Source organism: Ambystoma mexicanum, chromosome 11, assembly GCF_040938575.1.
Source record: "Ambystoma mexicanum isolate Mex_15411 chromosome 11, UKY_AmexF1_1, whole genome shotgun sequence".
In the NCBI taxonomy this organism is placed as follows: Eukaryota; Metazoa; Chordata; class Amphibia; order Caudata; family Ambystomatidae; genus Ambystoma; species Ambystoma mexicanum.
Window position 1 is genome coordinate 83,611,707 of NC_090934.1, and position 14,336 is coordinate 83,626,042.

A 14,336-nucleotide genomic window follows, 5' to 3' on the forward strand; every position below is an offset into this window, starting at 1 on the left:
CTATTCCAAGTTCAGCACATATCCAATAACTGCTTGTCTCAATAATGTCCCGCCATGTCTTGAGGTTCCCATCCCCAAGTTCAATACAGTACAGTTCACACAAAAAGGAGGTCTTCCGCTTCCCTTCCCGAAGACAGTGTTTCACAGTTCTTTCAACTCTCTGGGTTCTCTTTCCCAAGATTTCACTGTAGCACTTACAGAGCTTTCCCTTTCTCAATATTCACTATAGGAAAACAATGGGTCCACTTGACCCGCCTTCTAGCTTGCTTTAGCATTCAATTCACAGTTCTCCATGGTTTTATCACAAGGTCTTTAGCTTGTCACCATTTAGGGCTCTTTGGTCTAGTTGTATTTGTCTGATCCATACGATCCACCCATCACAGGTCGCGCAACCACGAACCCTATGCTTCTTAACTTGATTTGTGTTGTCTGTGACCTTCACAGTGGGGAACCCTTTGGTCTAGGTGCAGTTGTCAACCACATAGTCCAACCATTACTGGTCGTGCAACCATAAATTCCCCTAACATTGTTTAGCCCCTTCACTGGCTCTTCTGCTTCGGGTTTCTGACTTTTCACACTTGTGTTCTTTGGTTAGTGTACCACTCTTCTGCATCAGTCTTTTGCTTTACCACAGACATCTGTTTCTTTATCACATTGGTTGTTAGCATACTCGAGTGATTGTTCAATTTTCAGTATGCTTTCATTCTGCTCACAGTGCTGTTTACATGCAGTCTGACATTCAATATGTCGGTTTAACTTCAAATGTTCGTTCTGTATTCAATATTCTGTGATCCTATCCAAATAGCACTTTTCATTCAATTCAGTATTCAATATAGCTCGGATTCATTTAGACACATGGACCGTTACTTGCCTGCGGTTGATCTTCTTGTTTCCTGACACTCCCTGGCTCTTTGCGTCTCCAGTGGTGGTATCTGCTGCTCCCGCTCACCTTCTCTGCAGCTGGGAAGCGGACTGCCTGGGCTCTGCTTAATCGCTGGGCACGTCTCTGCACACACCAGCGGCCTAAATGGATGGGGACTGCATCCCTACTGCTTCGCTGTTTGGCAGCTCCAGCTGCCAGCCTTCTGATTCGAGGGCTCACGCTCCTGCAACCACCACGCGACTTGCTCGCTCTGGGTCCTGTAGGTCCTCCCAGTCCTCTGGGATCGTTGCCGGCATTCAGACTTCCTGGTGTCTCGTTCCACCACGGCAGTTCTCCCTCTTGCTTGCTTTTTATCTCCTCCCTTTATACACCTGAGCCCTATTAAGGCACCTCAGGTGTGAGTTGTTTGCTGGTCTTGTCTGACCTTAATAAACCCAATCAACGGTACATGTCTGACCTTCAGTATTCAATGCCTTCATATCCCTCTTCTTAGTCCCAGTACTAGAGTGGTGTTTGTAATAGGAAGTGTGCATTACTCCTAGTTGCTTCTTCCTCTTCTCAGAACTTGGTGGGTACTTGCATGGAAAAATAGGGCATGAACGGATGTAGCCCTTGAAGGCTGAGGGAAGGAAGGGTAAGTCTGTGTTAGGGAAGAGGGGATACCATATCTCACCGTCCGGCACCCTCTCCCCAATCCCCATGGACCCTCCACCCAGGTGATCATCCCTCACATGTCTGCCCTCAGGGTTGGGTTCCAAATGCAATGGCCCTTCACTAGCCACCTGAGCAGAGGATCCCTGAAGAGTGGTTGTGAGAGTGCCTTCGGGGTTCTCGCAATGCTCAGATGTCTGGTTGCCCCAGCCAAAGGGTCTCTCCCGTAATAGGAAAAACTTGAGGGACCAAGGGTACTGGTGGTGCCATGCGGGTGTGTTGGTGTGTGTACACATGTGCAGATACTCGATCCAATTGAAATGTGATTTTATTTTTTTACGTTTGTGTGCTGAGAAAATGGCTTCCAGATGTTCTCATGCCTCTGGCTCACAAACCTTCATGGCAATGGCAAGCATCTTCGTTGGTGTGGCCCGACAAGCGCCCACAGGTGTTTGTGCTTTGAAATAACTGACAAGTATAGTGGAAGGGGCAGTAGGATGTCTTGAGTAACACTAGTGACTACTGTGCTGCTAGTCCATAGCCCCCTTCCTACGTACACCCTCCCACTTTCCTGGCTGAATTAGGCATCCGTCGGGTACACCCAACGAGTATTGGAAATAACTGGGAGGTACAAGGGTACTGGTGGTGCCAGGTGGGCGTGTCTGTGCACATGTGCATATACTCGATTCATTTGAAATGTGATTTTAATTTTCTTAATATTTTGTATGCTAAGAAAATGGTTATGGGTTTTTCCCCATTTGTGGAAGCTCCCATAAGTATGGAAGATGTGGGGGTTATTGAATAGGAGTACAGTAGTCGCTATGGTGAGTAACCTTTACTTGCTGCCCATCTCATTCTGTCTATGCACCGCTCAGGCCTTTGGCTCCCCTCTACCCATGTTCTGTCCCCATGGACGTCGCCTGCTTGGTGCGCCTCCTGCCACTGTTGCATATACTCGTTCACTTTCTCTGTAATTTCATTCACTTGGAATGCAGGTCGAGCCGTAAGGGCCCACCGCCTTCTGTAATAGCCATTGCTTCACTCAAGCCATTAGCTCTGTCCTGCAAACTCTTCTCAACCAGTACAGCCAGGCCCCATGGCAATTATGCTTAATTATTTTCAGAACAAATTTAAGTAGATCTTCACAAAAACCAAATACTTTTGAATTGTACAAATACAATTTTGAAGATTAGCAATGTACGAAGAGTTCTCTTGGTCTTACTAGGCAAACAGTTGACCAAATTCCACTTCCTAATTATTGAAATAATGTTTAACCTTTTGTTTCAGGACTCCAGCTATTCTTTTAGAAGCAAACCATCCGTTGGTGCAAATCTGGGGGATTCCTGTGTGTCAAATGTTAGAGTGAAGGATGAGCCGGTTGATGATGAATATGAAAAAGCATTGGCACCTCAGTCTGTGTTTGAGAAAGTTAAGGATGAGCCTGAAAACTCTGAGGTAAGCATGTATGCCCTGTTTAGGAAAGGATACTAATGGCCTGGTCATTTCACCTGTAAAACAATTGAGCACACACACTTATCTGTGTGTGCCCTGCTATATGTTATGTTTTATGCTTTCACACATTTTTGTTTTGTTCCAGGAATATGGGCAGCCTCCTAAGGTTCCAGAGGGTGAGCTGAAGATAAGCGCAGTTTTTTCTGTCAGTGGCAGCCCAATGGGTAGGTAATCTGGTTTTTCCCAGGGTACAAGGATGGGCTTGGACGGTTGGGTGTGTATGCATGTGTTTAGTATATTTTTTCTGGGGATTGTGAATCAGTTCAGGTTCCCATTGCATGTGTATTATGCTATCTAATGGTTGGCATGGCCTATTGCACATTGTGTCCCAGATTTGTGTCCCAGAGCACGGTGAGTGTTGCCCCCGTTTGTGAGGCAATTTCTAGTAAAATTGTGCAGACCCCAAGGCCCTTAAACAACCCCGTTGCAGCCCGATTCCTACCCAGCTCCCTCTTCCCATTTCCCCGTCCCACCTGACCCGCCCCCTGCTCTCATTGGTCCTCTCACCCTCTATCACTGGTCATCCCAGGGCAGCCGACTGCCCGTGCAGCCCTACGGCTAAGGGCCCAAGGCCAAGGGCGGCTCCAACAGAGGCGGCTCCAGGAAGTGTCAGCAGGTGTCCGCAGGGGAAGCCAGTGGCCAGCCGTCAACCAGCAACTACAAGGACCTGTAAGGTAGGGTGGCTTGGGTTGGGGAGAGGTACAGCGCTACCCTAGATACCTGACCACTAGGCTAAACCAATATTTGCCAAGGTGATCACCCCCGCTGCCCCAAACTGCATTGATAGCAGGGCCTCTGGGCCTAAATTGCATTGCCTGATCTCCAAACTACATTGATTGCATTGTCTGATCGCCAAACTGCATTGATAGGCCTCTCTCCCACTATACAGGTCTCTCAAACTTAGCAGGGCCTCTGTGCCCTACTTGCATTGCCTGATCTCCAAACTACATTGATTGCATTGTCTGATCGCCAAACTGCATTGCTAGGCCTCTCTCCCACTATACAGGTCTCTCAGACTTAGCAGGGCCTCTGTGCCCTAATTGCATTGTCTGATCTCCAACCTGCATAGATTGCATTCTGTGATCCCATGATGCATAGATAGGCCTCTCTCCCACTATACAGGTCTCTCAAACTTAGCAGGGCCTCTGTGCCCTAATTGCATCGTCTGATCTCCAACCTGCATAGATTGCATCCTGTACATTGTCTGATCTCCAAACTACATTGATTGTGTTGTCTGATCGCCAAACTGCATCTCAAACTTAGCAGGGCCTCTGTGCCATAATTTGCAGCGTCTGATATCCAACCTGCATAGACTGCATTCTGTGATTCCCATACTGCACTGATGGGCCTCTCTCCCACTATACAGGTGTCTCACACCTAGCAGGGCTCTGTGCCCTAATTTGCATTGTGTGATCTCCAACCTGCATAGATTGCATTCTGTGATCCCTTACTGCACTGATGGGCCTCTCTCTCCGACTATACGGGTATCTCAAATCTAGATCACCCGCCGGCTACGGGGGCGGGGGGCTCTCTGACTAGGACCTCTTGCACCACAAGGCGAAAGTCCAAGCTGTGCCCTTCTAAGCCACCCTCCAACCAGTAGACACCCTACCCCACCCACACAGCCTGCTCACCACAATGTACCGTGCTAAGGGAGACAGACAGTAAAGAGAGCCACCGATAACAGCCAACTTAATAACCCTTACCACCCCCTTTCCCCACCTAGGACAGCGACGGAACGAGTCACCAACTCCAGCCGAAATGCCACCTACAGACAGAGCCCAAACTAGTAGCGGACACCCCCTCACCCGCCACTACACCACAAGACAACCAGACCAAAGCAGGACCAACTAGAAGTCACCAAACGAAGGCTAAACAACTCTCAATCTCACAATGCCGCGCAAACGACCCATCCCAAGGAAAAGACGAAGAGATGAAAGAACAAACACTCCAGAACAGCAACTTAGAACAACCATAGACCGGACCCCCACAGACAAGAACACAACCCGAAGCAACTCTGAGAGAAGAGAAAAATCCCTCTACCTAACTCCATACCTCGCAGACAACCGGCCATCACAGCAACCCAATCCAACTCTAGAAGCAGCAACATCAAACAACCTAACACAAGCAAGGAAAAGAAGGATGACCAACACAAACAGACGACCGACGCAATAACCCCCTACATCACCAAAGCAAGAAGAACTTCCAATCAACAACCACAACTCCCGGAAGACTAACCCGATGAAAACACAAAGAACCCAAGACAAAACCTAGAAGAACTCTTCGAAGACGCTGACGGCCTGAATCCCACAGCGCAACAAGTGACCGACCAGGAAGGAATCCTCAACACAGAGTAGAAGAAGACCGCTACAAAGTCCAAACCAAACACCGCAAAACTTCACTGCAATCTAATAAACGCAAGATCCATGTCAAAACACTCAACAGAGATCTTCAACCTTCTCGACGACAACGGCATTGACATCCTGTTCATCATGGAAACATGGCTGGATGACTACAAAATCACACTCCAAAGCTGCCTTCCGACCGACTTCAAATGCCTACAAATCAACAGGAAAAACAAAAAAGGAGGAGGCATCGCTTTAGCATTCAAAGAACACCTGAAAATAAAAACTGACAAACCGCTCAACATCCTCAACTGCAAAACCATGGTCATACACCTAACAGTGAGCCCGAAAACCAACATCACATTCATCCTGGTATACAGACAGCCAACATATGATGCAACATTCGTCGATAACTTCATAGAAGCCATCACCAATTTAGCCATCAACCACGAACACCTAATCATCCTGGGGGACTTCAACATCTGGTTTGAAGATAGCCATGCAAACTCCCAAAACTCACTAATTGAACAACTCGGCACCATGAAACTCCAACAACTAGTCAAAGGAGCAACGCACTCGGCAGGACACACCCTAGACGCAATTTTCATCGCCACGGCATCTCCTATACAAAAACTGTGGCGCGACCATCTCATCATCCCGTTCGTGATCACTCTGCCTACCCAAGCCTACATTCAACATCTGAAACTCACAACCACCACAAAAAGAAACTGGAAACACGTCAAAGAAAGCAATCTATTCGAACAACTGGAATTAACGAAACCCTCAACCACAGAACTGGAACTAGCGGACCTAGACGGGAAAGCGGAGATTCTCCACAAATGGATAGCGGATACAATAGACAAGATCGCCCCGGAAAAAACATTCACCCCATCAAAAAAAAGAGCAACGGCAAAATGGTTCACCCCACTATTAAGCGACATGAAAAAGGAAAACAAAAAGACAGAATTAGAATGGAGGAAAGAATACAACCCCCAAAAAAAAACACTGTACCAGAAACAAATCCGCGCATACAAAAAGGAAATTCAAAAGGCAAAGAGAAGACCTTACGATGACAGAATCAACAGTGCCACCAACACTCAAAAAGAATTGTTTAGCATCATTGAAGAAATGAGAAACCCACCAGGCTGCGATAACACACCAAACCCCTCAGAAAAACTATGCAACGACCTAGCGGACCACTTCAAAAAAAATAATCAATGACATCCGTCAAACCATACAAAAGCGACCAACCAACCACATCATACAACCCAATGAACCTAACACGGAACCACAGCACAAACTCCGAAGCTTTCCTGAAATATCAGCAGAGGCATTCGCAATGCTGGTAAAACGTAGCAAGAAAGCGGGATCACCCATGTCCCCCAGACATCTACAAATCGATCCTAGCGCAAGGACCGCTAGCAGAACACTACAGAAACCTTCTAAATCTATCACTATCAACAGGGACTGTACCGAAGATCTTCAAATCAGCATACATCAAGCCACTCTTGAAAAACACAAGTGGTGATGTAGAGGACCTTTCCAACTACAGGCCGATCTCTAACATCCCCTACCCAGCAAAACTTCTAGAAACCTACGTTTCTGATGCTTGTTAATCTGGTTAGAATCACATGCTGTGCATATGGTCCGACATCCAGTGGTAACCGCAGAGTATTGCATCTTGTCTTTCGGGGGACCGAAAGGGGACGTCGGCATAGGCGTGTCTGAAACACTATCCCTATCGTGACGTGTGTAGTACCCAAAATCCCTCACGCGCCGAGGTCCCTCAGATTGTTTTTTTCCGCCCAGATAACTGGTCGCCCTATAGAGGAGCTCTTCATGAGACATTGTTTCTTACCGAATTGTCGGTTTAATCCCTGTTAAGTCACTTCTTCTATCAAGAACATCTTCGAAGACTACGGGGGAACCGTCTACGGCTGTGGATTCCGGCACCCAAGATCCAGCGTTCGGACCTCCACGTGGTCGGGCTTTCTGACCAGCCTACACAGTAGGGAGAGTGGGCTCGGGGTTTGCCATACTGCTATGTCTTTCCTCTTTTCCACTTCTTTCCTTTTTGGTCTGGTCACCCTTCCCTTCTGCTATGGAAAGGACTCCATTTAGATTCTGCCCTCTGTGAAGGGTCAGATATCCCTGGAAAGACGAGCACACTTCGTGTACGCTTGTCTCCCCCTAGAGCACTAAAGCAGTGTTCCGCATATAACTCCTAAACCTAATCCCTTAGGGAGTGCCGGTTAAGCGGTGGGCCGCGTACGGTATGTCACGCGTGGAGCTTCCCTCCCCTGCCGCGACACCAGCCAAGAGTGACGGGGGGGGGGGGGGGGTACATCGGATGACCAAACGTCCAACGCCGACGTTGTAGACCTTGAGGCGGACGTTTCTAGAGCCGCCACGCCCGTCCACGACCCTTCCAGGCTCGACTCCGGTCTTGCTAGAGGGACCACACCCGGTGACGGGGGCGTACAATCGCACCGCACAAAACACACAACCCAAGCGCCCTCCTCCACCTCGTCGAAGGTGCAAGCGCCATCGGATCGATCTGATCCAAAGCCTTCCCCGCATCCGCAGCAGCGCATGACGACTTGGCTTAATAAACATAACAAAGGCGCTACTCCCCAAACTACACACGCCGAAGTTTCTGAACAAGAAACTTCAATGAGTTTCAAGGTTTCCAAGGCCTGTGTAGGCCCGAAAACTACGAGTAGGCCTCTACCCAAGAAACCATCATCGGAGGCGTTGTCCGCCGAAGATTCGGTAACTATCAGTAAGAGCATCAATAGGATTGCTACGGCGGTGGGCCTAGTACCGGTTTCGCCCTCAGTTATGGGCCAATCCTCCAGAAGGTTTTCCACGGTTTTGGAAAACGATCTTGAGGACTCTTACGAAGAGAGCCAGGTACCCCTCTCAAGCACCATGAGGAGATCCTCTGAACGCCTTAAGGCGGAGGACCCGGTTCCTGCTCAGCTGGGTCCATTTGGGTCATCCAAATGGACCACGCAGCAATTTGAGGGTTATATGGATCGGCTGGAGCAGGTTTTCAGGGCTTCTGATCAACCTCCGCCGAAAAAAGCTTGGGTAGACCCTAACCCTCACACACGAGTTTCCCAACACTTAGATGTTCAACACTATGTTGATTATCAAGAAGATGGAAGATGTCCAGAAGGACATGTATAGAGACATCTATACAGAACAAGAGGAGACTTTTTTTCTGGACAATTATGGGGATGATCAAGGCGCAACTGACAACTGGGAGGACACCCAGCAGGACGATCACAATTCTGATATCGTTTGCCTCGACTCTTCCCATCCACACCGGTTCGGCAAGCTCCCCCGGTGGATGATCAAATAGCTTTCAACAACACGTTGAAAAAAGCAGCGGAATTCTTTAAAATCGCCACGCTTGAGGCATTGCCTGAACAGGATTTAGCGGAAAACATTAATGGCAAGCCAGTCTATCCCTCTCTTGAGCTCTGTAAAGAGACAGCTGGCCCCTTCTTTACTCACACCCGCTCAGACTAGGGCTGTGAACCCAAGGGTCGAAAAACTCTTCCCGCACTCCCCCACCGACCCGCTTTATAATCAAAGGACACGCAATCCCAGACTCGCTGCTGGTGACCAACACTCGCAAGAGAGCAGGGGTTCCCCTTGCCACGGGAGAGTCACCCCCAGACAAGGAGTCCAAAAGGTTGTATGCCTTAGGCAAATGGGTCACGCCGGCGGCTGCTTATACCGTTCGGATTGCCAATAACATGACGTTACTGGCAAGCTACGTCGACGCCCAATTGAACCTACTCCAGGAAGGCCTCCAGGAGGTTCCGGAACCAACCAGAGCCAAGCTTCTCGCCATTGTCTCGGAGGGAAAACTTGCCAATCAAAATGTAAAGAATACCCTGGACTCTGCCGAGACAGCCTGCAGGTCTCTCGCACAGGGTACTCTCCTAAAGAGACACGCGTGGCTGCGCACGTCGGGTTTCAGGCCTGAGACCCAGGCATCCATCATCAATAAACCCATAGAAGAGGCCAACCTCTTCGGGAAGGCGGTAGACGATGCGTTGGAGACAGCCAAGAAGGAGCATGAGACTATTAAGTCGCTGCCAGATTTCCCAAAAACCCTCTTCAGAGGGGCAGCATTTTCTGCGGTCCTTTCGAGGACAAGCCCGCGCCGCTCAAAATAATTTCAGTACGGGCAACTTCAACGCAAGTCAACCGGCTACAAACCCCACTTACTACCCCCAGAGGGATCAGAAGCGCGGAAAGAATAGAGGCAGAGGCTCCAATTCCAGAGGTGCGTCAACCTCGGGTCAGAAATGAACACCAAGTTCATGTCCCCTCCCATGTCTTCCCTGGTCGGGGGGCGATTAACATCTTTCCCCAAGGCATGGGAGGGGATAACTTCAGACCAGTGGGTATTAAAGACGGTCGCCCACGGTTATTGTGTGGAATTCGCCCGACCCCCACAGTTCAGACTGCCGAAACATCGACGCCTTTCACTGGAACATCTGCAGATCCTGGTCCAAGAGGTGGAGGAGCTGCTGGGAAAGGACGCCATAGATGCCGTCCCTATTCTTCAGGTAAACAAGGGTATTTATTCAATATACTTCCTTGTACCCAAAATGGATCTCACCATGCGTCCTGTTCTAGACCTGCGCCCGGTGAACAAGTTCATAATGCCCCAGAAGTTTTGCATGGTAACACTTCAAGAGGTGATCCCATTGCTAAAACAAGGGGACTTCATGACAACATTGGATATGAAAGATGCATACTTTCATATTGCAATGCTGCCAGCGCACAGAAAATTCCTAAGGTTCGTGATTCAGGACAAACACTACCAGTTCAAGGTACTCCCCTTCGGCATAGCCTCGGCGCCACGGGTGTTTACCAAGGTCCTGGCAGTGGCAGCAGCACACCTGCGCAGACTTTCAGTTCCAGTTTACCCTTACCTCGACGATTGGCTCATCACGGGGGACTCGTTCAACGTTTGTTTTTCGAACACCCAAATGACAGTAGACCTACTGTTCAGCCTGGGATTTTCTATCAACGAAAAGAAATCCAGCTTAGTCCCCAACCAGGTAAAACAGTTCCTGGGGGCTCTAATTCGCACGGAAGACAGTCTAGTCTTCCCTTCCAGCGAGAGGGTTCAGAACATGCTCTCTCAAGTTCCTCAGTATGTAGCCAGTCGGGAGGTGACGGTACGCAAAGCTATGCATTTGCTAGGGATGATGGCGTCATGCATATACTTTGTACCCCACGCGCGGCTGCGCATGCGTCCCATGCAAGAGTGGCTCAACAGCCAGTGGTGTCAGGCCAGCAGACAATGGGAAGTTCTGTTGTCTCGCCAGCCCTCGTTCTCTCTCTGCAGTGGTGGTCGAGGGAGAACCTCTTGAAGGGGAAAACCTTCACCACCCCTGCAGTGGAAGCCACTCTCAAGACACTCATCTCTCACAGGGTGGGGGCGAGGGGGCTTACCTGCTTCAACAGACAGCGCACGGAGTGTGGCCCCCTCGGGTAGCGTCCAACCATATAAACCTACTGGAGCTACTAGCAGTGTTTAAAGCATTGAAAGCCTTTCAGGAGCAACTGCAAGGGAAGACGGTACTGGTCCTAACCGACAGCACAACAGCAATGTATTTTCTCCAGCATTGGATCTTTCATGGATTCACATGCTTAGAATATTCCCCGTCGTCAGGCTGGGAATCCCCGGTACATTATATAGACCCTTTCCCGTAGGAAAACTTTTTCGACGCTTATGCGTCCTATCCACCTCGTTTTGTATCATGCGTGCCCGCGCCGTCAGGACGCCATGATATAAATACAGAACCCGCCCCCCCTCAGATTTCAACCGTGTTTCAAAGTAGTGGGATCCTCGTGGTTACTGCTAGTCGAAATTAGGTTGTATTTTCGCTTCGGCGACGTTACATTCTGGAAAAAATATGTCCGGAAAAGCTTTATTTCGCCCTTGTGCGACATGTGGACTCAAAGTCTATGAAGGTGATGCCCACATGGATTGTATCTACTGTCTCCACCCGCACCACACGGCGGATACATGCGAGATATGCCAGGGTTTCTCCCAAAAAACCCTTAAAGACCGGAAAAGAAGGTTGGTCGACTGGCTTAACGACGGAGCGGGTGCCTATCCGGCATTAGAAGTTGGCTCCACGGCCTCCAGGAGCAAGTCGGAACCTCCCTCGAAGAAGGTGCGGCCCGTCGAAAATCGCCCTGCAGACAAGCATACGGGGAAGCATGCTGGGTCTTCCTCATCACACAAAGTCCTCCTCATCCTCTAAGACGGAGAGGCAAGCAACATCAAAATCCTCCTCAGGGGACCGTCCTAGGTCTTCCGTGAGTCGAGACTCTTCAGCCGGGAAGTCGGCAACGAAATCAGCTACGAAGTCTAAAGGCTCAGTGCCGGCTACCTGCTCGTCGACCCCGGTGTCGTTGACGATGCCTATTACTATTCAGGCAGCAGCGGTGGGGATTCCTTCGTCGACGGTGACTCAGTCTATGGCCTGGCAGCCAGAGGTTTGTGACCCGGTCCCCCCTGAGGTCCTACTGCAGCCAGACATGGCCTTGTCTGTGTCGTCGGCGGAAGGAGAATGTGGCATGGTTATACAGCCGTCGGACTGGCTTACGGCCTTCCAATACACCGACGAGTGCGAGTGGGGGTGTGGTCCCTCTATCCTCGACGTTGCTGACCCCCCAGACGGTTTTGTCTCTAGATGTGCTTAATACACTTCAGAAGCTCCTGCAGCGTCTGGATACGCAGATCCCTCAGCCTGGCACTTCATCGTCGCTATTTTCTGCACCTTCCGTCGACGAACAAGCTGAAGCAGCTCGCTCGACGACCAAAAGCCTGTCGGCCTCCCAGGTGGTGAAGGATCGTCCTCGAGCGCAGGAGGAGGGTGAGCTATCGGAGTCAGATTCTATACGAGGTGACTCAGGGTCGGACATTTCCCTGTCACCGTCGAGACCCAACATGGAATTCGGATGTAGAGGTAGAGTCTACGAGGAGCCAGGCACAACCATCTCCTCCGGATGATGTGGGAGCCTTCCATGCAATGATGGGAAAAGCGTGTTCCGAGTTCGGCTTAATTCCTGAGGAGCAAAAGAAAGACTGTTTTCTTTTTGATCACATGGGTCAAAGGAGGAAATCGGTATTTGCCATCCCAATCCTGGACCACGTGTGGCAAGAAGGCCTCAAGACGATGCGTCATCCGTTCTCGGAGCCGGCTATAAAGGGGCGTATTGAGAAAGTTTAAAGCTCCGGAGTCCACTCCAAAATGTCTAACATCACAGCCTCTGTCAGACTCTCTGGTATCGGCGGCAGCGGCTAGGAAGGCCAGAGTACAGCAAAAATGTTCAACCCCACCAGAAAGCGAGGCTAGGAGGCAGGATGCCTTTGGAAAAAAGGTGCTCTCAGTCGGCGCCACGACGGTAAGAGCAGCCAACTCCTTGGCGATTGTATCACGATACGATAGGGAGATGTGGCATAAACTAGCCCCTATCCTAGAACATCTGCCGGAAGAACAGCGAAAAGCAGCCATGTTGCTAGTACGAGATGATGGCGAGGGGGCCTCGAACCATGCAATTAATATTGCGGTTGACCTAGCAGAGTCTGGTTTCAAACAAATCAATCATGGCATAGTACTACGTCGACAAGCGTGGCTCAAATGTACTACTTTCAGACCTGAAGTCCAATACAAAGTCCTAGACATGCCATGTGAAGGAGAACATCTGTTTGGAGACAAGGTAGATGAAGCCTTGAAGGGGATGAAAGAAGACACGGATACCGCTAGGTCTCTCGGCGCCCTCCAGACAGGTAGAAATTTTCGCTCTTTTCGCCCCTTCAGGGGTGCTTCCGGAAACTCCCGCTTTGGAGCCTCTAGGGACCGTGGATTTAACAGGCCCTCCTACTCCTCACAAGGTTACAGACGTGCATCCCAGTCGGCACGTAGAGGCAGAGATTATCAAGCCTCCAGACGACGCGGCTCGGGTCCCTCGTCGACGAAGGACAAGCAAACCAGCAACCAATGACGGCCTTCGGAACGTCCTGGGGGGTCGAGTCTCTCCATATCGACCAATGGAAATGCATCACCACAGATCGATGGGTTCTGGACACGATTCGCATGGGTCATGCGCTACAATTCAAAAACAAGCCTCCAAGTCTTCCGCCAGTGTTTTCGGCCCAGCCCCACCTTCGAGTTCTACGACAAGAGGTGGCGCTTATGCTGCAAAAAGGAGCGGTAGAACGGGTTCCTGTGGCACAGGAAGGACAAGGGGTTTATTCCCGGTTCTTCGTTGTCAAGAAGCCAAATGGAAAATGGAGGCCCATTCTCGACCTGAGGGTACTCAACAAATGGTTAAAGAGCTTAAAATTCAAAATGCTAAAGCTCCTGGAGGTTATCAGGTCAGTGCAACCCAAGGATTATCTGTCGTCGCTAGACCTTCAAGACGCCTATTTTCATATCCCAATACGTCCTCGACACAGGAGATATTTAAGGTTCGTCGTCGGGCGAAAGCATTTTCAGTTCAAGGTCCTCCCGTTCGGTCTCAAGTCCTCCCCCAGGACGTTCACCAAGTGTTTGGCCCCTATAGCGGCCCATTTAAGAAAGGACGGTCACCATGTCTATCCCTATCTAGACGACTGGCTGGTCAGAGGTTCGTCCATGGAACAAACACAAAACAGTCTGGGGGCCACGATGTCCCTCTTACAGGAACTGGGCTTCGCGATAAACTTCAGCAAGTCCTCCGTAGAGCCTTCGAGGACCTTGGTCTTTCTAGGAGCGGAGTTTCATACGCACACAAGCCTTGTAAGACCATCCAGCGAAAGAATACAGAAGCTACAAAGCAAGGCGTCGGAATGGCGATGCGGTACCAGGGTGTCGGTGCGCAAATACATGTCCCTGCTAGGGACCATGTCATCCTGCATT

At 49.9% G+C, this 14,336-nt stretch overlaps 1 protein-coding gene across 15 annotated transcripts in view; it reads left to right on the plus strand.

Annotated features, from left to right (window-relative positions):
* The window catches only part of ZMYM4 (zinc finger MYM-type containing 4), a 1,943,772-nt gene that overhangs the window by 484,879 nt on the left and 1,444,557 nt on the right, over positions 1-14,336 (plus strand). For all 15 annotated transcript variants that reach the window (XM_069622579.1, XM_069622582.1, XM_069622583.1 and 12 more), the window contains 2 exons: positions 2,822-2,989; positions 3,132-3,210. In XM_069622579.1, the coding sequence (XP_069478680.1) occupies positions 2,822-2,989; positions 3,132-3,210 (247 nt within the window). The remainder of the gene's footprint in view (positions 1-2,821; positions 2,990-3,131; positions 3,211-14,336) is intronic.